The sequence below is a fragment of the Sebastes umbrosus genome, chromosome 3, assembly GCF_015220745.1.
Source record: "Sebastes umbrosus isolate fSebUmb1 chromosome 3, fSebUmb1.pri, whole genome shotgun sequence".
Classification (NCBI taxonomy): Eukaryota; Metazoa; Chordata; class Actinopteri; order Perciformes; family Sebastidae; genus Sebastes; species Sebastes umbrosus.
Genome location: NC_051271.1, coordinates 25521543 through 25545771, shown reverse-complemented (window position 1 = coordinate 25545771; position 24229 = coordinate 25521543). Strand labels below are relative to the sequence as shown.

Below are 24229 nucleotides of genomic sequence, written 5' to 3'. Positions count from 1 at the left end.
GAACAATAACAATAGAGCCAGGGGTAGCCTATACCACACTAGACCAAAATAGTATAAAATATACTTTAGAATGTATACAAATATACTTTGCAATGTAAATACTGTAAATCTACTGTTACGAATATGTGCAATAACATGCTGATCACTCTGTGCAATAATTATATGATGCTGTGCAATAATTATAAAATTATCTGACGGACACTATTTGCAATAATGCCTTTAAACATGCACTATCTACCTTTAAAAATACACTATCTACCTTTAAACATGCACTATCTGCAACCATCTTGGACTCTAACCACTGGCGTACTTACACTTACTTTACACTATGCATCCTATATACCACTTTATAGACTGTACATATGCACATATTACATTTATTTATTGCACATATTACATTTATTTATTGACGGACTGCATACACTTTGTTCACCCATTCACTCTGTATCTTTTATATCTCTATTATTATTGTTTTTATAATTTTTGTATACCTTTACCTCTCCTGTGTTTCACTCTGTTTGCTGATGTTGCAGCTTTGACACCTGAATTTCCCTCCGGGGATTGATAAAGGTTCATCTTATCTTATTTTATCTTAATATGGCAAAACTATAATCTGGCAAAACTGTCACCTCATCAATATACATATTATATTTTTATATTTTATATTGTTTTATCCTTTATATTTTTTAGATTAATATTGCACTATCTCTTCTTTTATTGTGTTATCTTTTCATTAACACCTATGGGATTGTCACATCTAATTTCGTTGTACTACACAATGACAATAAAGGGCTTGAATCTTGAATCTTGAATTAGAAGTTATAATTTTACAAATTGCTCAACATTCTTCCGGAAAACAAAACTATTATTTATTTTTTTATTGTTGAATTTACATTTATAAATTAAAAAAAAAAATGCCAACATCTTTGTCAAATTTATTATAAAAAAAATATCTGTCTTTTCTTGCCAGAAATAGGTGTAAACTGTTTATGAATATGCACCACAGAAAGAGCAGTTCATATTTATGTCTTTTTAAATAATTCTGCATGTGGTAATTAGCAGGGTAATTATTTATGAATAATTTTGAAGGAAACCTCCTTAACTTTATTCACAATTAAATATTTATAAGGAAGCATCCAGACCTTCTTTCAACATATATATCATTTACCATTGACGTGTACTCCAGTGTAGGTACGATCAATTATCCTGTGGCTTGCCCATCATACTGCTAAATATAATAAATATACTACTGGCATGCGCAAGAAGAAAAAAATGCGGAAATAAAACATTGTAGAGGGAAATATGTAATTTTATTGAAATATATATAAAATGAAGTTCTTGTGTAGGGAAGTGTGTTGTGAACAATTTGCTGATCCAAAATAAATCAATAGTACAAAGATGATTGTAGGAATACAAAACATTAACATTTTAATAGCATCTATCTGACAGTGGACAGCTGCATGCATGAATGAGTGCATCCTGTGAAGTACACCAGTTTCCAAAATATGAACCATTTAACATAATTTCCCTCAACCACTTATTTACACGGTAAGCATAATAAAGCTGTGCTATGACACATAGCCAGGTATCTTTGATGTACCATAAATGGGGTCAAAAAAATCCAAGCTTTGGCCTCAAACTGCTTCTCGGTTACACGTTTAAGTTAACATTTTTACACCTGCTCTGACCATTAGATGGGAAATGAGACAAACTGACAGAGAAGGTACAAGTGAAAGACAAGGTTGAAAAATACATTAAGTATCACAACTGATGAGTGATCAGCAAATGTGACTGATGTACATCTCTACAACACTTGCCCAATCACTTACTCCTGTTTACTCTTCCATCAATACTGCTGTCCTGAACCAAAACAAATACAGAAACTTAATTTTGTTGCTTTTTAATGAATGAAATATATTTCTTAGCCACATCTTTAGCTTTTGTCAACATGAACAACTGTTACAAACAGTGGCAGAAAAGAATATTCACTTATGAATATGCTTAACATATAGTCTTCCAAGAAAAGCTTAGGTTGCCATTTCAGACCGTTTTTTTTACCAGAATACTTCTTCTCTCTACAGAAGGTTTGGCATTATATTGTAAGGGTACCTGTTCAGAATCTATTTCTGACCATGTGAGCTGTAGATTTATTAATTGCTAGCGAAGTCAGAGTGCTCAAAATATTGCTCGTTTAATCTTTTTTTTATTATTATTATTTTTACACACATTAACCCCAATTTATTATTTTTTTTTTTTTTCAGAAAAGGACTTCTGAAGTATATTTGCCCTAATGTAAGTTTCAAATAACCACCCAAACAGTAACCACACACTTCTTGCTGTGACTGCGTTACTTTATGAAGTGAACATTTGGCCTCAGGGACCGAAGATGCAAAAACAACAACCAAAAAAAACCCACATTCATAACGGATCAATAGAACCATTTGAACCAGAAGGGACAAAGCACGTCGTCCTTGGAATAATTTCAAATCATTTGTGGCAGAAACTTAAAAAAAAAACGTTTATAGATCCTTGTTGTTGAGCTAAATTACTAAGTGCTCACTGACTGTACAGTATCCTCTGTAATCCAAGTGCGTTTTTCATTTATAGCGCTTTACATGAAAAAAAAAAAAATAGAGACATGGCAACAGGTGAAGCAAAGCAAGAGACAAAATACCCAAATTCATCTCCCACACACCCCATCCAGTCCACCCGTCTTTCTGCAGCTCCGACTCAAATTATTCTTGAGAAACAGGTATAAAGACTGAGGCAAGAAGGGCGCATCAACCCCAAAATAAAAGAATTTTCTTACAAAAAAAAGAAGTCAAAAACAGTGATTAACCAGATGAATGGAACTGAACGCCTGGCCGACTCCTCAGTCTACTTTCACCGAACGTCAATGCTGGTTTGTGTAATGAAAACATTATCAGGAGAGGAACAGGGAAACTTTAGACTGCCAGCATGCCCGGTTTCAGGGGAAAACATGCTGGAGTGGAAACGGGGTGTAAGAACCTGTAGACCCCCCTCCTCCTCCTCCTGCTCTTCCTCTTAATCTTGGGGATTAGGTCTTGATCAATCCTCCATCTCCTTCACTCACAAAACGCTTCCGTCCTCTGGTGGAGGAAACAGAGTTACAGACACGTTAGTGTACTTTTTAAAAAATCAACAACATATATTTATTGATTTTATACATTTAACACACTGGACATACATCACTGAACCTTCCCCCAAATTGAACACATGGCAGTGTATAAAATAATATATATATATATATATATATATATATATATATATATATATATATATATATATATATATATAACTTCACAAATTAATAAATAGATAAAAAATAAAGTTAAAAAGAACACAGATTTAAAATGAAAATAAAATAAAGTAAATAAAATGTATGAATAAATAAATTATGAATACGGTCACAAACAAAACAGAGTACAGCACACATTCCTCACAATATATTTACACATTTTCACCAAAACATTTCCCAGTTGAAGCTTTCTTCCGAGCTGTATATACACGAGTTTCTCAAGAGCCAAACTTGATGTTACGTTTTTCAATCAGTGGCTAAGAAAGGGGACACCAACACAGAGCAATCGAGCACCTGGCTTGTAGGAACAGGTTAGTGTTTTCAAGTGGTGATTAATGGTGAACTCACCTGGCAGGACAGGCATCCCTCAGCTGTTTGGTGATGACAGACTCCTGGTAGCAGAGGTCTACAAAGGTCTCCATGATGGAGTGGGCATGTGGCACATCCAGGTTGATTTCTGGGAGCTCGTCATAGACACGCTGGAAACCCTACATGGAAAACAGCGTACCAAATGGATAGTATGACTATAAGGTTACATGAATTTTCAAATAATATGCAAATCATGTCTTTCATAAACAAATATATTTAATACTACAACATAAAAAAGCACTGACCCTGTTCATCTGATCCACAGTGATGAGGGCTGTTTTCCAGAAGGATTGCAGCAGCTTTATCATCATATGACTGGCAGTGTCTCCTTTCGACTCCAGCACCATCACTACAGCCTGAAAAAACATATAATATGTGTAAGAAAGAGGAGTTCATCTAATATCCATCACCATCACCTAACAATAAAGAGTCAAAGATCAGTTGAGAGGTGCAAGATGCACATTACACCACATGGTGGCAGTGTTTGACATTAATTTATATATGAAAAAGGAGAAGGTACAAATAAAACAAACATGTAAAAAAAACTAATTTTAATTTGTGGTCATTTGTAGATCATATAAATCTGTGACCAGAAGCATGTGCTGGTATGTCCGAGAAGGATGATAAAGACGAGAAGGAGGAGAGAGAGAGAGAAATAAAATAATATAAATACATGCGTAAATAAATGGTAATTGTAATAAGTAAGTTCAGTAACTGCATAAATAATAATAATATTATTAATAATAATAATAATAGAAATATCAACACAATTAGTAATAATATTAAAAAACAAATAAATAAAAAATAAAAATGTAGAAATAAATGACTAAAAGCATGTGCTGGTTAGTCCGTGAAGGATGATAAAGATGAGAAGGAGGAGAGAGAAATAAATAAAACACATATGTAAATAATGGTAATTATAATAAGTTCAATAACTACATAAATAATAATGATAATAATAATAATAAAAAAGATAAATGTAATTAGTAATACAAAAAAGACAAATAAATAAAAAATTAAAATGTAGAAATAAATAAGTATGAGTCAATTAATATTAAGGGGTTTGGTGTCAGTAATTCACATATGAATACTTACACAACACACTTTCATACATGCACACAAACACTTACAATACTCCCACTAATATAAACAAAAACAAAAAAATATCCATATTCAAATCATAACATCGGTTTATACATCAGATGTTAATGTATGTATATTTCGGGTTACACCTTTGTCTGTATAATGTGTCACCTGATTGTACTAGTCACACTGAATAAATTAAAAATAATAATAATAAAAAGATAATAAATATCTGAAAAAGTCCGGCTGGGTGAATCCTTTCTGATTGTGCTGCATGTGTAGAAGAAAAAGCATCAGGCTACACAACGGTACGCTGTGTACACAACTAAGACCAAATAAATAAAAACCTGAACGGACATTTCTCTACATGGTCACCTGTTTTTATTTACAAAAGGAGGAAATGTCATTGACTTTACTTAAATAAGAACCATCACAAACACTTTTATTCAGCTACACCCTGGTTGTACTTTACAATCAGGGGGCAATTATATTTGTACGGAGGATCAACAGCTCCACGTTACGCAATGTGCCTCTCCTTTTTGGATTGATTGATTTGGAACGCCTCTGCCAGAAACACACTGTCCTTGGCACAGAACAGAAATGACTGTCACAAACCAGTTACCAGTTTTCCTCTGAAATGCACTTGACCGGGCAGCAAAAAGAGAAAATACTCGGTGCTAATTTTATCTTATTGTCATAATGTGGAGAGAACACGGAGGAATCGGATATAAAATCTTGACATTTTTGACATAATCTCTGTAAATATGATTTATCCTGTCATGCTTCAATTTTAATTTAATTTAACACTCGGGTTTGTTTTATACGTTGATTACGGTTTTATTTGGTTCGATTTGTGCTTCTGCATGTCAGTTTGGTTTGAATCTGTGTGCTTTTGTTTTGATTGTTTTCTTAGTGAATATGTTGAAAAGTGTATTATGCAGGGCTCCAGAGTGCGACCATTTAAAAATCTGTCAGTGTGACTTAACATTTTCATTGGTCGCACCAGTGCGCCTGACATTTAGCAGGTCTGTGTCTGTGTGTATGTGTATGTGTGAAACCGCACCCTGTACTAATCCTTGAGCGACATCACAACCATAAAACATACCGGTAATTCAAAATGAAGAGAACTATCGATTGTTTTTCCGTTAAGAATAATGCTGCGGTGCCCGTTACACCTGTCCTCGGCCCTGAACGGTCCAGCCCAGAACGACATCACCGGCGGAGGTAACCGCTCCACACCACCTGTCTGTCTCCCCAGCCCCTGGTAAGATGCCTAACTCTGAACAAGGTGGCGGATTCATTTCACAAGTGGGGAGATCAAAAAGTGGGTGTGTGACGCTGTACATTTAATAACACGACAACTTTACCACTAATTTCTTCTCTGCTCCGATGATACGCTAAACAGCTGATCTGCTCTGAGTGCATCTCTCTCTCTCTCGTGATTCATCCACACACCCGCTACGCAGTACGTAAACATTACATTACGCTACTCTTAAACCAATGTAATATGTTAACATGTGGATTGCACTTAAACCAGGCCTTGGCCATTTTCACACAGTTGTACTGCGAGCTTCAAAGCTTGGCGTTGCATTTCACACGTTAATTTCTTCATCTGCTGTTTGTTCGCATTGCAGAACAGGGGCGTAAAGTGTGTGTGAAACTACCAATGTGTAGGCCTAAGGGAACTGACAAAACGTTTAAATAACAGTGTGAAGGATCTGGCGGTATCCAGCAGTGAGGTTGCAGATTACAATTTCTCCCATGGGCCAAGCATGTTGGAGAGATACAGTGGCCGACGCGAAAACGCAAATGGCCGTCTCTAGAACCAGTTGTTGTAAGAGTAAAGTATTTAGTGTGTGTGTATGTGGAAAGTAAGAGGTGAAGCAAGAGAAATAGAGCGGCGGCCCAAACTATGCTGCCCAACTATGCTTTTAAAATGATGTGCTGTTAAACCCTAAATGAAAAAGTTAGGCACACCAGTGCAACCAATGTAAAAGAGTTAGTCTAGAGGCCTTTTATGTGTATGCTGTTTCATGACAATAAAAAAACAAACCAAACCAAGACTGACACAAATATAATAATAAGTCTTTGTAATACCTCATAGACCAGCTCATGGTGGAAGTGTGGGACTTCCAGGTCCCGCAGACAGTGCTCAGCCTCCGCCACGTCTCCCGATACCAGGTACTCCTTGAGCAGGAGGTTCATCTGGAGCAAAGACACAAAATAAAACATTAGTTTTTGACTGTCTGTTGTTGAGGCTCCTGTGTGCAAACTGCATCAAACACAGCTGGAATGAAGTCTTGTCACTGAAGGGGGTTGTTTGGTCTGTAAAGCCTGTCAAATATTATAAATATCCTTTTTTTTTGTAAGGACACAACAGCATGGACAGACAAAGCTTTGTCTCGCTCTGCTAAAAAGAGAAAATCAGAACAACAGAGTGACGATTGAGGCATGACTATTGATGGAATAATGCTGTGGAAATCGTGTTTAAGTACAGGTACGTGGTCTTTATCTAGAGCAAAGATGTATATGTTTCACAGGACTGAATACAGACAGAGCTAAACAGAGAGCTCAATGACACCTTAAAGTATCCGTCGCTTAAAAGTATTGAGCAACTATATTTAGGGGGATTTACTCCAGCAATAACCTGACTTCCTTGGGAAATAAAACTCAGCCCACATCTGACGTATCTGTATATTTGAAGTCAGCTACAAAAAAAGCATTTCTTCCTATTTGGAGCGGTGCCTGAATCTTTTAGTCTCTGCTTCATTTGTTAAGTCACTCTAACTGCTGAGAAAAGCTAAAAGGCTATTTATGGAACAATTAGTCATACCACTTGAGATTTGAGGGGAGCGCGTGTTTGATGCAACGAGTTCAAAAAACCCTAAAAGCTGCACCGACAGCTGTGAGTCAACTCTGGGGCTAATTCACTGAGCTGGGGGAATGTGTGGTCGTCCGAGCATCTGGGTAAAAACAACATGGGGGGGATGTGATGTGGACAGCCAGGACGGCGACAGAGGAGAGGACGTCGATATTGAAAGGATTAGAAGAAGCTGCAAGTAAAAGCACAACAATAAGAGAGAGAAAGTGAGAGCAGCGAGTGAAAGAGACCTTCTTCAGCCCAGTGTGTTTCCCCCCCGAGGCTGCACACAAACCAGGCAGGAAATCAAAACTGGACAGCCTGCGGCTCTGAGGGCTACTGAGGCTTACACAACGCTGTATGACAGACCGCTCTTCCATTTCTAAACATGCACAAAACCCCTTAAAATGTTGCATAACTTGTAATTTACAAGATGTGTTGAAACTCCCACGTTACGCACGCCCACATTAGCATGAATAATTCCAGAAATGCCAAATCATGGGACAATAATTGTAAACAAAGACAAAGCCAGCAGCAAGTGTGTGCATGAACAGTGTGCGCGCGCATGTGTGTGTTGAGATAAAGGCTAGGGTGTGTATCCGAGGCGGCCCCTCCCGTGCCCTCGTTTTTCCCAATCTCAGGGGAGAAAAAGTGCTCTGCTGACACAGCAACATAGCAGAGGGTTGGCCTGTGGCTCTCTACCCAGCATGCATTTCTGCCTTCTGTTTACCTTACGTAATGTCATTAAAGAAGCAGAGTTTGTCAATGCGAAACACTCTGACCTCAGGTGTTATGGATAAAATCATAGAGTATGGAAACGAGAAAGTGACTTATCAGTTTATTCTCTTATTCTTTTTTAAATGAAATGTGCTTACCTCTTTGACGAGATGTTTGACGGGTCTCAGGCCTCCACCCACGCCCCACACGTTATCGAGACGAACCATCTCCCTCTTCATAGTCAGCAGCACTTCGGCACGATCTAAAGCCACTCTGAAAAAAGAAAACCCAACACCGAAATATAATTTTTTTTGCACAGAAATGGGCATACAGTACGTACATTAAAAGGAGCGTGTAGGATCTGGCTGTATCTAGTGGTGAGGTGAGATTGCAACCAACTCTACCGTGTGCGGAGCCATTAGCTCTCTCTAGAGCCAGTTGTCGTAAGTGTAGCGTCATTTGGAGCAGAGGCGTAGCGTAGAGTGTGTGGTTTATGTGGGATGCGAGTGGTGAAGCAAGAGAGGGAGAGCAGTGGCGACGGGAGCGAGTAACGTTATCAACTCCGTATCAAGCAGGAAAAGTTAACAGAGTTTGGTTTGTCCGTTCTGGGCTACAGTAGAAACAAGGCGGTGCAACATGGTGGACTGCCGGTGAAGAGGACCCGCTCCCTATGTAGATATAGACGGCTCATTCTAAGCTAATGAAAACACGACAACTTTTATTTTTTATACACTATAGAAAACATATTTATTAATATTATATTCAATTTCTGCCAATAGATCCCCCTTAATGTAACACACTGGTCCTTGAGTCTAGTTTGTTGTAGTGATTTAGCATGGAGGTCCAAAATTACCAAGATAACACCACAACAGTTGAAAAAGATTTAACTCAAAGAGCCCGATGTCATCAGCATTTTTTCTCATTGTGGTGACTTTGGCTAGATCCCCACAGCTATATGACTTTACCAACCGTAGTTACTATGATCTAAGCAGAAAACAGCAGGAGGCTAATTAGGGCTGTACTTTAGATTTCAGGTAAGTTGTTTTCATCAATTTAAACTGCACTATTAACTATTTGGGTAGAGTACAGTTCATGATTTGTATTAAGGTAAGAAGAAATCTTACAAATACCGTATCTACATTTTCATTTTGCTCGGCTCACCTGGCATGCTCGCAGTCCACTTTGCCCTTGTAAAAGTCCAGGAAAGACATGGGGAGGACGTGGTCCGCTATGGCTCTGGCTACAAACTGGCCCAACATCTGAGAAACATTAGAAAAAACATCAGAATGCATCTCCACATTACATGTATATATTTGTTGTAGTCCAATATGTTTAGCAATATGACAAAATGTAGACGTGTACCTGTGGAGCCTCCGGTGTGTCCAGTATGAGGTCTGGCAGCTCTTTGAGGATCTTGTCGAAGGCGCGGGCCATTTCACTTTGTGACAGCATCTTGCCTGACAGATCGGACAGCAGGCGGGAGGTCAGCTCTCTGTGGCTGGCCTTGCCTTCAAGGGACAGGGACACGGCCAGAGAGGAGAACTCGTACTTGTGTTGGCCCAGGTTGAGCCCCTTCAGCAACATCTGACAGGAGGGACGACAAGTAAGAAAATCAAATCTGAATAAAGTGTAAACTGAACTACACAGTCTCTGACCAGTACTGTTAGTGATCTAATGATCTGTGCATCCAAGCTTCCTATTATTTGGTTAATCCGTCCATCAATTTATTCTCTAAACCCGCTCATTCCTGGTCAGCATGCAAAGAGTGAAGGGAAGAGGAAATGCTGAATTTGAAATCATTTACCTGGACCTCTTTTGTGTCTCCATGTTCAAAGTACTCCTGGACAATCGGGTTGACCATTTTCTCCAGTTCCTTCTCATCTACCTCTGGCACAACTGTTGCATAAACTGTGTCCCCCTGTGCAAGAACAAACACATTATCAGCAAAGAATGTATATTGCCAAGAAGTGAAAGTCAATTGTTTGTTTCATTGCGGCATTAGTGCCCAGCAACAAAGCTACGCTTCCGCCATGTTGGACTAAAAACACAACAAAAAACACCAGAGTTTCATCTCTTTGCTTCTATACTCTGTTATCAGTCCATCCATATGCATAAATATGCACACCAAAGTGGATACACATTCATTATTACAAGCAGTCAGTTATGGAAAAACCAGAAACCTTAAATTTACACTATCCAGGTTTCAAATTCATGTGCAATCCAAGACTGAAAAGTTGATAATTTTAGATTAATATCACAGATTCCTTTGAAAATGCCTGTGTTATCTGTCGCCGTTCTGTTCCTCCTCTGTTATAATAACACATAAACTTCTCTCTTTTGTCTCAACGTTTGCATCAGTGAATGCCAAGAATGTGAGTCAAAACCGGTAAAACCAACTCACTTTTCAGGTGATGTTTTGCTTAACCTGGAGAACAATGAGAAGCATTGATTAAATAATAATCTTGGCAAAGATTGAGTGGATTGGGGGGAAAAAAATGAGATCCTACAAAGTAAAATGTAATAGGAGAATAAGTACTTTGGCTTTTTAAAGAAAAACTGGCTCCAACTTTAATGTCTTGACTTCTTGCGATAAGTCCAAGATAATAGAACAGGAAAACAAATATCAGTATAAAGGAGGATTGTAGCCAAAAGTCCCAACATGCTGATTCACTTTCCTGTTTTCTGCTCATGAGTGATTGTTGACTGTAGAAGGTAATGGGAGAGAACCAAAACAATCATTTATGGCCAAGTGCAAGCAAAATACTGAGCCTGTATTTAACATTTCTTGTTTCAACATGAAGGCCAATGATACTTTAGCCAAGGACAGGAAAAAACATGGCTACTGAAATTATTTTTGTCTCTTTCCCACGTACAGAATGACCTGTACCATCCGGAAATCCTTCATCAGGTGACCCCCCTCAGTCTGCACATGTCCCGTGTATTTTTCTGTACCACTCTGTCCTAGTGCCCTGCTAACACACTGACATCTTTCCACTGCTCTCCTTCAGCAGTCAAGGCCAAATCGCTTTAGCTTCTCTGCGCCGTTCTCAAAACCGTAATCAACATTTTGACCGACAGAAGCTGCGTTCCCATTCTGCTGCTTTCAGTCAGCATGACCATAACAGGAGACAAACAAACTCGGCCTTCATGACGCAGAGCATTTGCTTGATAAGGGGGTTAAAGATTGAAAATACTGTTGATTGCGATGTGACGGAGCCATCTGGATTAAACAATCATGTGAGCAGGTGTGCTTTAAAAGCCAAATCATGTAGACTTTTTGATATTAAAACAGCATTTCCCAATAGATCAACAATCCAGTATAAGTTATAATAAATGTCCTGTGACCATATGCCATACAAGATGTTATCATCACAAGAGATTAATTCATTAGAGTGCAGATGATTGTTGTCTGAGTGTGGACAGCCATTATCTTGTTCACAGAGCGAAGCCTCTTTTATATTTCAGTGTGTTTCAGCAGCAGCACTTCAACATCAGCACGTTTGTTTGACACGAGAAAAAAAAAGGCGTCAGCTTTGATCAGTGGGCCTCTGTGGAACAAAAAGGCTGCTCTGCACACAACAGGTCAGACCGACAACAAGTGTGATAAACTAACCTCTGCTGCTGGTGATGCTCTTTCATCAGCGGCATAAACAGTTCAGAGAACGCGTGTGCAGACTGCTGACGCTCAGGTAACCACAACATTTCAACTTCCACAGTGCAGAAGAAAGAACAAATTTCCCTTTAAATCCAAGTATTTTTTCAGGCAAAAATGTCAAATATATCGGCCAAGATCTTTGGGTTGGGCAAAACAAACTATTTGAAGATGTCTCTTAGAAAGGAATTGTCAATTTATTTATTTTATAGACTGCATAATTAAATAATTAAATTGAGAAAATAAACTGGCAGATTAATCATATTGAGAAATACTTCTTGGTTGCAGCACTACTTTTAATGCTTGATAAATATAACAAAGTCCAAGGTAGAGCTGCAAAGATGAATCGATTATTTGTCAACTATTAACTGAATCGCCAACTATTTTGATAATCGATTAATCGGTTTGAAAAATTTAAGAAAAAAAGTCAAAATCCTCTGATTCAAGCTTTTTAAATGTGAATATTTTCTGGTTTCTTTACTTCTCTATGACAGTAAACTAAATATCTTTGAGTTGTGGACAAAACAAGACATTTGAGGACGTCATCTTGGGCTTTGGGAAACACTGATTAACATTTTTCACCATTTTCTAACACTTTATAGACCAAACAACTAATTGATTAATTGAGACAGAATTAATATAATAACAATTATAATCGACAGATTAATAGACAATGAAAATCATAGTTAGTTGCAGCCCTAGTCCAAAGGAGAAAAAGCCAAAGTATCTACTCACAGACAGCTTAGTAGGGATCATGTTAAATGTACATTGTTTTATGACTATTAGCACAAACCCTGGGGTGCCTTTGTGACCCTTCTGTCATTTCTCATCTCTCTCTCCTCTCATTTCCGTCTAATAAAGACATACAACACCCCCCAAAAAAATCCCATCGAAATAAAATAATCAAACAAAGCACAGAAGATGCAGAACACAGAAGCTCCTTCAGAGATATATGCATATTATGAACAGCCGGCTGTACTCGCTCACCTGGGCAACCTCATCATAGTTGGGGTCCCGCATATCAGGCTCCTCATCTTCATAAACCATCCCAGCAGCCCCCCAAACTCCTTTACCACCTGCCCCACCTGGAGACAACCAGCAGAAAAACATTGAAGCCATGTTCAGCATTAGGATTATGGGGGGGGTGGGGGAACACACAAACAAATTTAGTGCAAGGGTTGAAAAGCAGGTCATTCAACACATTTCCAAACAAACTGCTTGCTAATGTCAACAATCAGGACGCATGCACAAAGAAATTGTCGCATCTTCATGAGTAGAGTCTAGAAATATGCTAATCAATGTTTCTACCAGTGTTTTTTTTTTTCCATTTTCAATCTGGTGGTTGAGGTTATAACCTGTCAGCTGTATATCTACACCAAAACCCTGTATGTTCAATCTTGTTAACCGGTCATCAAGAAAAAAGGAAGCCCATGTGTTAAGAGCTCCTCTATAAAGCTGAACTTCTGAGTTATAGACAAGATGTTCCTCTCCAGACACAGCGCCTGAGGCCGCCCTCTTCTCTGCTATGGTAAAAACCTGTCACCTTCCAAAAAACAAAAAAAAACAAAAAACAACAAAAGCTGCATACACCAGTGTATGCTCAAACGTACCTTTTTTTGGCAGGCCTCTGCCTTTGCCCGTCCTGGATTTGCGGTCGTTGGTGTTGACTTTGCCCTTTGGACTGTTTGGGTCACCTCCTGACAGTTCTCCCGACTCAGAGAAGGACTCGCTGGTGGAGTTGCGGGAGTTCTTGCGCAGGCGGCGCTTGGCTTTGGCTTTGAGTCGCGCCTCGTGGAGCGCTTTCTCCTGAGGTGTCCAGTTACCGTTCACCTCCGCCTCGTTCAGCAGCTCATCGTCGACGCTGTAGGGATGGTTAGCCTCTGCCAGGTTGTCGTCGAAAGAGAACACCCCTGTGGTCAGAAAAATACAACGGCTGATTAATGATACGGTTTGGGATTTTACCACAAGACGGTAACAAACACTGCAAAGGAAATTTGTCATTATGCGGCCATAAAAAACATGTGCAAGTCACGATGGGCATTATGTGTAACAATAGCACCAGTTTGGGGAAAACTCTGTCCGCCTTCAACATGACAAATGCCACGGCCCACAATGAGACAGAACTTAGGGTCAGTGTCTGAATGGGAACACATCACTGGAGCCAGTTAACAAACTCTTATGGAAAGCCTTCCCAGAAGAGTAAAGGCTGTTATGTGTTCCAACAGTCACATATGGGTGTAATGTTCAGGTGTCCACATAAAGCCCCGTTTCGACCGCAGGAACTTTCGCCCGAAACCTTTTGACGGCGGTTACGTTTTTAAGTACAAATAAATAACCATCAAACACTAAAGAGATGATTCACTGTGGAGACAGACGCTCTTAGTTTCACGCAGCAGTTTATACCGCTACGGAAACGCAGACAACAATTGTCTGAAGGAACCTTTAAGTTTCATGAGTCCCAGGACTAAAATGACTAGGAACTTCTTGGTGGAAACCCAGCTGTAGTTTTTACCCTTTAGTGTGCATCTATATCTTTAATTTCACTTGGGTGATACGATTCCCAGAAACAAATCGTATTAGTAAGCAAAAAAAGACATACTAAAAGAATATTTACTTCATAATAAGTGAATCTCTATTAGAGTTTTATTGGTTTATTTCGGTGTCCAAACAATAGAATACTAATAATCTCAATAATAAATCAATCGTATCTACGCTGGTGAATTTATTTCAGAGATATGCTATTTTTACAACTGTAGTAAAAAACTTTATGGTGCAGCTCAGAGAAAAACTGAGGCTGCCTGCGAGCCCAACAAGCTTAATGTTGTCTGCTGACACATTTCTGCCATTCTCTGGTGAAAACACAAGGTAATGTTCTGCATATGGTTGCTGTACAAGAAGAGATATGACCCAAGGATTTGGTATGCATCAAACAACTCATGACAATAGTGAGACATATTTTAGAGTTAACTTGCTGATATTCATCTTAGATTTATCTGCTCTACAAAAACCACTACAGATCATTCCTGGTGCATTCAAAAAGACTGCACAAAAACCTTTACACCACAGCAACACCGGCTCAGGGCATGAAAACAATGCTTTGTGCCTACGTGCACTACAGCCACCGCCGTATGTCAGAGCCATGTTTTGCATGTCAGGCCAAAGGTCACAAAACACAGAATATGGCAGCACATATTCCCACACGCGGTATTGCGACACTCACCAGCGCTATCAGCAGGCGGAACATTTAGGTGTGACATTTAGTGTCAAGTGCCTTCCTATACTATTCTGTAGGTCTAATAAAAGTACTGTACATAGAAACAAAACGTCTGCCCAGGTTGCTTCTTGTATGTGTGGAGACGACAACAACAACAACAACAACAACAAGTGGGACTGCAGGCACTGGAGGAGGGAGGGAGCGAAGGGGAACACATGCTGGAGAAATGCTGACACGACTTTTTTTTTTTTTTCCTCCGTCTTCTCGCGATGTGTCCGCAGCAGCTGTAGTGGACCTGACTACATATGGCATGGTTGGATCCACGACTGGTCACATGACCGGGCTGTAGGAAAGAAGGAAAGCCGGAGGAGCAGGAGGAATGCCTGAGGGTGTAATGAATACTAACAGTACTTATGCAAGGGCTCAAATGGCAGTTTGAGGAGTTATGGCCCTACAGATTACAGGACAGAGGGAAGGGGAGAGGGGGAAAAGTCCAAGCCACAGATAAAACTAGCAATCTAAGAGGCAGCTGCAGTCTGTGAGCTGCAGAAGTGCCAAATGCCAAATACTAGTGGTGAAAGAATAAGCAATTAAGTTGCTATTTTATAAAACGGTATTCAAAAGATGTCAAATGTTTGAGTGTGAATAACAAATGAAAGGAAGCACCTTCGCCCAAAGTCGGACGCCTCCCTAAATTAACCTGTTACCGTCAGAGCACCACACCCTTGGCCTTCAAAAATCTGTAAACAGCCGACCATGTGTCATCTCCTCCTCCTGTTCCCTCTCCTTCCCTCATGTAGGCCACAGGGCCGGCTGCCAGCACAGTAAATTAGAAACTAGCCAATGGCGGCGCGCCAAATGCACGACCGGCCAATCAGAAAAGAGCAGAAAAACGAGAAGGCAGGAAAAAGTCAGAGCAGCTTGCCAAGACGGGTATTGCGAAACGTGGAGGACAAAAACGCAGTAGAGCTAACTAAGTTTTTAAACTCTGCAGAGATCATATGCCTCGGTGACTTTAACTGCTGAAGCCTTAAAAAAAGTCTGCGTGTCAACCGTCAGTCTCATAAAGCTGCAGCAACAAACTCACTCTGCACGCCCACGAGAGCACAACAACATGAATACCAAGCCACACAAAGCACCGTCATGATGGTTTTCAAAACCGCCCCCACATTTAACCAGTTCTGAAACACACACGGCCAGATGCAGGACCTCTGCCCTGCATGCTGTGTGGGAGCTTTCCACAGCCGGTGAGCTTGAGCAGCAGCAGCAGCGTTGAGGTGTTTGGTTTTAGGTGTCCATACAGTAGCAGGGTTTATGAATGAGAGGGTCAGTGGAGCACATTCCTCCTGAGGGACAGTCCTACATTTCACAACTGTAAATGCAAGTATTGTAAATGTTGGGCGAATCCCCCTCCACTCAGAAACCTGTTGCACTAGTGCGTGCAGAATCATGTATGTCCAGTTGTTTTCACATGTATGTGCTGAAGGGGGAAAGTTTCTTTGTGCTCACATTAAAACTAAGTATGAGGCGTGTACATACAAGCAGGATTCGTGACATCAACGGTGTCCAGAGGGCAAACTTTTAAAATGCATATTCATAAATTCTGGATTTTAAAATGGTGGAGAATGAGTAGATGCCATTTTTGTACACATTTTAACTATGTAATCAAATTTGTTCAAAGCAGAGTATATTTACATGTGTTAAACATGTCTGGAGGGGATCTTTAAAAGACAGCAACGCATTTTCATGCAGATGACTCAGATTTGCTTTACATGTCTACTAGGGGTGTAAGAAAATATTGAATATTGCGATATTATGTTTTGTGATACTGTATCAATTCTCAAAAACACTAGCGATTTTTAATGAATAGTTTACATGCAAAGATTAATTCAGTCGTAAATGTATTCCTCCCTAAGTAGTGCTTCTAATGTTGGATGTAGAGCTGCAACGATTAATCACCAACTATTTTGATAATCAATCAATCGGTTTGAGTTATTTAAGAGCAAAAGTCAATTTTCTGATACCAGCTTCTTAAATCTGAATATTTTCTGGTTTCTTTAATAAATAATGATGATAAATGCAAATGCAGATCTCACTGTTCTGATTGCATACAAAAAGTAAACTTTATATACTCTGATTTTATGCATATGGTGGAGTGTTCTTTATACCATGATAGCTTTCCTATGTCATTATACATATTGTATGGCCAGATACTTGCCAATACACAGCCCTAATGTCTACTGTCAAAGGCCTCAACTAAATCGGTGTTTTGATTTAAGTTCCTCTATAAAGCTGTAACTCTCTGAAATGAGCCGTTCTCTGTCAACCCACACACAAATCTGCACAATGATCTTGAGGACAGGAGAGAACAGCCCTACTGCATGTGGTCCTGTGGTGGTTATCTATCGAAGGAGAAGAGGGTGTGGATGTCCTGGGGGTTTAACTGTCATTTAATGAAAGGAGACTTAAAAACATGTTTCAGACACATCCCCTAAACTTCTGATTCATGTTTAAATATACAACAGTGACAACGTAAGCTGGGGAAGTGGCCACACATGCTCCATAAATAAAAAGGTACAACTTGTGAAAAACGGTTACATAGGGTTGTCCCAGATACCATTTCTTTGGGATTCGAAGCGTCGGTGAGAAATATTCAAAGGAATTTGAAGCTTCGGGAGAGCGCCGCTGCCGCACTACTGTACACACTCGCACTTCTACACACAACAAACAGCTATATTAGCCTGAGAATAACTAATAATTCATGTTGCATATGAATAATGTTGTGGGACTATCCCTTATTTCATGGGCTATTTTGGGATAAAAACATTATTATTACATACTTATATACAAAAAAGCATTCAAATACTGATTTGGAGGTTGATTACCATGGCAACATTCGAAGCAGTCAGGTCATCGCTACGGTTACAGCTCTTATTTTATTAATGCAGGGAGAGAAAAAATGAACACCTTCATTTAATGGAAACCGTTTTGCTGACTGTGCTTTTAGAGTCGTCCTCTGTAACAGCTGCAGAGCAACAACACAGATAAAGTGCAAGAGGACGTGCATAAAAAAGATTAGAGCAACCGAGATAAACGGTGAAGAGGCTGATAACGTGTTGTTTTTTTTAATAATCAGACAATCGCTTCCACTGATGCACAGTAACTGCATTACTTTGCAACGGTGGTTTGCTCCGTTTCCAAACTGAAGGTCTTCATGGTGGAGTGTGCAAACATGTTTTGATGAATGTATATGTGGGGGGGGGAGGAGGAGGGTTAACAAAAGAAGAGAGGGCAAGACAATAACATGATGTGTACTCAGCAGGCCATGACGAGATCTGGCTTGACATCTATAGCAGTGGGTTTCTTCCATAACGCTCTTAACGCATGTATTTACCAAAGGAGGTATGGTAATGCTCTCACAGGTAGGGCTCTACACGGGCTGGGCTCTACACAGGCTTTAAATCTGCAGCTACAGGGCGCGTCTCACAGCACAACCCTGCAAACAGATTATTTATGGCGAAACATTACTTCACAAGTAACTTAGTCCATTGATATATACAAAAATATACAAAAATGCACCCTCTCTAGAAACACAACAGACAAGTTGAGGTGTTTTTTTTAGGATTTTGCTTCTAATGAAAGCATCATAGTCTCCTGTACAAAGCTGTATGATTGCAAAACTTCATAACTCAAAGAACTTCAAATATTCATGGAGAGAGGTGCACTAGTTGCACAGGATACTCAACTCATCTCGCCCGGGGGCCACTTTTGCAAAATAACAGGTGGCCAGGGGCCAACTAAAAGGCCCGGGTATTGTCTTTCAAATTAACTGTTTTTTATAAACAAGCTCTATTAGTCTATTTTGATGCTTTTTTTAATGCACTCTGACACCTTATGTACATTTTAAGTACAAAAGAATTGTTAATCAATTTCTTTTCATTGTGGATTAGAAAATGGTCAGTGGGCCACCCGTGCTGGCCATGAGTATCACTGTGCTGCTGTGTAGAGCTATCTACCTGTCATCTGTTTTGTTATGTGTTGAGTTGATGTCATAAAAAGTTATTCTTTTGTAAAACTACTCAAGAACTTTCACGCTCATCAAACATGATGGTTTGAGATCTAACAAAATGCAACGAGAGGCTTGCTTTTTTACAGATATTTATCAATTTAAAGTCAAATACTTTTTGGCTGCTGGTCAGACTAGTAACTTTAAGACATTACTTTAGGCTCTGGTAACTTATCAAAAATGAATTCATAATAAACTGTTATCAGTAGTTATGACCCACAAAAAGCCTGATCGTTTTGAGAAAATCCATGTTTGATAAGACTTGTGTGCTATATGTAAGGTTTACATTAGGGCTTGTAGCGTGAGTGAAGATACTGGTATAAGCAACTATGAAACCTCAGTCATGCCAGTTTATCGTGAAAAACGGTAAATAACGCTACGAAAGTTACACTAAATTTTGGCGATGAAAAACTGGCAGGGCCATTTTCAAAAGGGTCCCTTGACCTCTGACCTTAAGATATGTGAATGAAAATGGGTTCAATGGGGACCAACGAGTCTCCCCTTTACAGACATGCCCACTTTATGATAATCACATGCAGTTTGGGGCAAGTCATAGTCAAGTCAGCACACTGACACACTGACAGCTGTTGTTGCCTGTTGGGCTTGAGTTTACCATGTTATGATTTGAGCATATTTTTTATGCTAAATGCAGTACCTGTGAGGGTTTCTAGACTATATTTGTCATTGTTTTGTGTTGTTAATTCATTTCCAATAATAAATAAATACATGCATTTGCACAAAGCAATCATATTTGTCCACTCCCATGTTGATAAGAGTATTAAATACTTGACAAATCTCCCTTTAAGGTGCATTTTGAGCAGATAAAGAATGTGTGATTAATCACGATTAAACATTTTAATCGTCTGAAAGCCCTAGTTTACTTTATTTCCCATAGGCTACTGCTGTGTGACTTCAGTGTCCAGATTGAACCACAATGTATAGAGGAGTTGTTTTCCCCTTTTCCCACTAACACAGACAATAGAGTCTTTGACAGTGTGTGTGTGAGACCACCTCATCAACAGAGGCTGCTCAATCAAGCGTGGCAGACCTTCCTTGAGGAAAAGGGACAGTTAAGTTCATGCAGAAAAGCCCATCTGTGCACTGAAGCATCGGCTGCTTTTACACACCAGTAACAAACCATGTGGTGTCTCACACATGCACTGATTTACCCCTCTCTGTGTGTAACTGTGTGTGTATGTGTGTCAAGCTATCCGTGTTTGAGGTTAAATGCCACTCACACCTGTGTGAAATCTCAGTTTGATAGTGATTACAGTGCTAACAATACATTTCCCACTACTTATGTAACATTTAAATACACAGAGATGTTATGTAAGGCTCCATTGGGCTCTTATAGTAGGCTATACATGTCGACGTCATCGCCAGGCTGAGCGAGGAGGAAACCAGGAACCTTGTGTAACCGTGAGCTCAAATAAAGACAAATTAAAACATCAATGCTGCCCTTATTGTTCGATCAAAATATATATAACACCATGCAGGAAAAGGGGCGTGTATCTGCACTGCGTCTAAATAAAGGCTAACACAAGAAAATGTCGATGGTCTATTGAGGAAGCATAGAAAATCTCGCATATGCACCATCGAGAACACAAAAAACAGGAAGTAAAACAGCTCAATCTCACTCATGCATGCATTTAACAGCGAACATGAAGAGCAGAGAGCTCTGTGCTGCTGCTGGTTGTGTGTGTGCGTGTGTGTGTGTGTTTGTGCAAAACAACGACTAGTCAAAGCGGAAGTGAGCGTTATGGCCTCGACCAATCAGACAACGTGAAAGGGTTAAATGTATCCAACAACAAACAATGTAACAAAGCAGCTAAAAAGAACACACAAATCGAATGGAGTTCGGCTACATTGTTGCAGATTGTAAAGCTGCAGAAAGGCTGCACCGTGTAGGTGCAGAGATTGTTGCAGCATGTGTGATTTTAAAAGGAGCACATGGTGGAGGTAGCATGGTGGAGCTGCAGCCCATCCCATGCAGGGACAATAGAGCAGAGCAGGGGGGGAGCACGCAGAGCAGGCCTCGTCGGTAGCTCCTCTGTGACACTGTGCAGCCATGTAGGCGACATAAAGAGAGGCTGGATTCATGCACTCACCGTCGGCTTTGGTAGCAGAGGACCACGTATCCACTTCGGTCGCCATGGCGCTCTCCAAATGTCTCCAAATGCTCGGTTATATATCCTCCTGTCGAGCTTCAGCTGCAAAAAATACCCCAAAAACAACAACAGCCAGACGTCTGCAGAAAAAAATATGAAGTCTTTTTATAAAATGGCACGTGCAAATGGAGTCCTGACCCTTTTGTTTTCGTGCTGCACGGTTATCAGCTACAGAAAACACACCACCAAAAAAAAATAATTAAATTACAAAGAGAAGCAGCAAATTATGAAGATTTAAGGAGTAAAATAAAAAAAAATGGTGTCGCACTCTTCTCTGCTGGGAAGAGTAAGATAACGAGAGTGAGGGAAGAGGAGGAAAGTAGATTAACTAGTCGGAGAGCATTTCAGCAAAACAAGCTGCAAGATAAACAAAGTCTGTTTTTAACTTTGCAGGAGAGCAGCGAGACGAGTCACGTGATGAGAGCTCGGATGGGGAGTGGTCAGTAGAGGGGGTGGGTGCTGGTCCTCTCTGGCCAATCACAGAGCAGGAAAAACACCTAGACTATATGGAGGGCAGAACCGCCCACAATATAAAATAAATTAATAAATAAACAAATTACTTGATAAATAAATGAAAAGGTCATTAAATTTAGCAAAAATAATATTACAAAAAAGGAGCCATTCATCAATTGATAATATGTTGACTTATCAATAAAGTTGAGGAAAAAAATATCAGTATAATTAAATACAATCTAAATACCTCATAAACATGACAAAACGCAGAATAATTAAATATATATATATAAAGAATGGTAGATGATATACTACAGACTTGTGTTACTGCTTGTCCTTTGTAATTAGGTAAAAATAAATAAATGACTGGATAAATAAGTTAACGTCATTAAATTTAGCAAAAATAATATAAATAAATGTAGCCATTCATCAATTGATAACATGTTACATAAATGGATGTTTTTTGTTTTAATAAGCTTCTTTATTTTATTTTATTTTCCTTGTATTAATTCCCTTGTTTATTTACTCTTCTGTTTAATTTTCCATTTTATTTATGTATTTATTTTATTAATTTCAAAATGTATTTATTTATTTTTGCATTCATTTATTTCTACACGATTTTCCCTTTGCTGCCTCCCTTATCCACACACATTCACACACACACACACACATACTGTCGGGCTACATACAGAGCATACACACACTTATCACTATTCTATTCACTCACTTATATTTATATTCCATATGGTATATAGACCCCTCTCACTGTAAATATTGCCATTGTCCCTATAATTTTAATACATTTTTAAAATATTTGTATAGTTGATGTTGTTTTGCACAATCTCTTGAGCACTGCCACTTTACATTTCACTGCACATCCTGTATGAGTATGTGACAAATAAAACTCTTGAATCTTGAATCTTGAATCTTATTTATTTCCCCAAACTTATTTATTTCTGTATTATTTTCTTATACATTTCTGCTTCATTATGCAAATGAGGGGGCTGTCAATAATTGCAGAAATACATACGTAAATACATAGATTTTAAAATAAATATAAAAAATATGTGCAAAATTAAAAAATAATAAATAAATGCAAAAATACATAAATACATTTAAAAATTAATTATAAAAGCATAAATAAGTAAAAGGGAAAATTAAACAGAACAGTAAATAAATAAGAGAATAAATACAAAGATAAATAAATAAAGAAGCATATTAAAACAGAAATATCAATTTATGTCACATTTTATCAATGAATGAATGGCTTCATTTATTTTTAATATTATTTTTGCTAAATTCAATGACATATTTATTTATTTATAATTTTGTCATCCAAATTCACGCCACCAGATGGAGCTGAAAACGTGTGCAGCTGAGTCTGATGATGGCCAATCAGCATCTAGTAGGTACCCTTAGTATCTCGCAGCCAACTATCTTGTGACTTAAATTCCTGCAAACTTATGACACTCACTTAAAGCTGAAGTGGGCGAGATTAGAGCAAATATGATTAAAAAAAGTCATTTTTATAAAACAGTCGCTGTATCGTGACAGTAGTACATGAAACAGGTAACCTGAAAAAAAGCATGTGCCTCTGTGTCCTCCAGTGTCCTCCGGTGCTCCTAACGGCATCTGCAAGATTTCACGGAGCGGAGGAAAACAAGCAGTAAGAGCTGATCTGTAATGTTACGTTAATGCCTATTTCTCGCCTCAAATGTTTTCAGAATCATCTTGTAGTGTACGGTTTAGCCTGAAAACAGAGCCATGAGGAGGTGCAGAAGTCTAGTTTTCTCTCAGAACACTTGAATTACAATATGCTGAAAGGTTATTATGGATTTTTTGCACAATGATGCCAAAGATATACTGACTACTGCGACTTAAATGTCGGGGCACTATCCATGTTTTTACACTATTTCCTAGATTGTTTTGTCCCCTCCATTGGAGCTGCCGTTTCCTCTTTTCACCTGCCTCAAAATATGACATGACAGTTAACACAATAGCATATTAGGTTTGTAATAATCATGATGTAAAAATGATGTGATGGTGGGCGCCCTGGTAACTAACCTGGTAGAGCAGGTGCCCCATTTACCAAAGCTGAGTACTTACTGCAGCGGCACGGGTTCGAATCAAACCAGTGACCGCATGCTGGATGTCGTCCCCTCTCTCTCCCCCTTTCAAGACTATAAGAACAATCGTTAAAAAATAATAATAATAATAATTGGGCCAATATTAAACAGCTGTTTCTTCCACTCTCTGTGCAATTCGTGAAGATTTGCTAAGCTTCCTGTACAGTAATTTGATTAAACATGTATTAATTTAGGAATATGC

General features: G+C 39.0%; 1 protein-coding gene and 1 long non-coding RNA gene across 3 annotated transcripts; one reads left to right on the top strand and one right to left on the bottom strand.

Moving 5' to 3' along the window:
- Nucleotides 1-1291: 1291 nt before the first annotated feature.
- Nucleotides 1292-21845, bottom strand: pdcd4a (programmed cell death 4a). 2 transcript variants are annotated; one of them, XM_037763334.1, is made up of 11 exons: nt 21389-21845; nt 13611-13910; nt 12988-13085; nt 10153-10266; nt 9711-9932; nt 9510-9607; nt 8507-8621; nt 6869-6976; nt 3934-4044; nt 3668-3807; nt 1292-3110 (listed from the first exon to the last, which is right to left on the bottom strand). In XM_037763334.1, the coding sequence occupies exons 1-11, from the start codon at nt 21432-21434 to the stop codon at nt 3059-3061; spliced, it is 1404 nt and encodes a 467-aa protein (XP_037619262.1). In that variant the 5' UTR covers nt 21435-21845; the 3' UTR covers nt 1292-3058. The 2 variants fall into 2 exon arrangements, with proteins under 2 accessions (XP_037619262.1, XP_037619266.1); XM_037763338.1 differs by lacking the exon at nt 21389-21845 and adding an exon at nt 15221-15345.
- Nucleotides 4557-4843, top strand: LOC119484502. Its single transcript, XR_005206032.1, has 2 exons — nt 4557-4591; nt 4716-4843. It is a non-coding gene; the product is annotated as an uncharacterized LOC119484502 (long non-coding RNA).
- Nucleotides 21846-24229: the final 2384 nt, after the last annotated feature.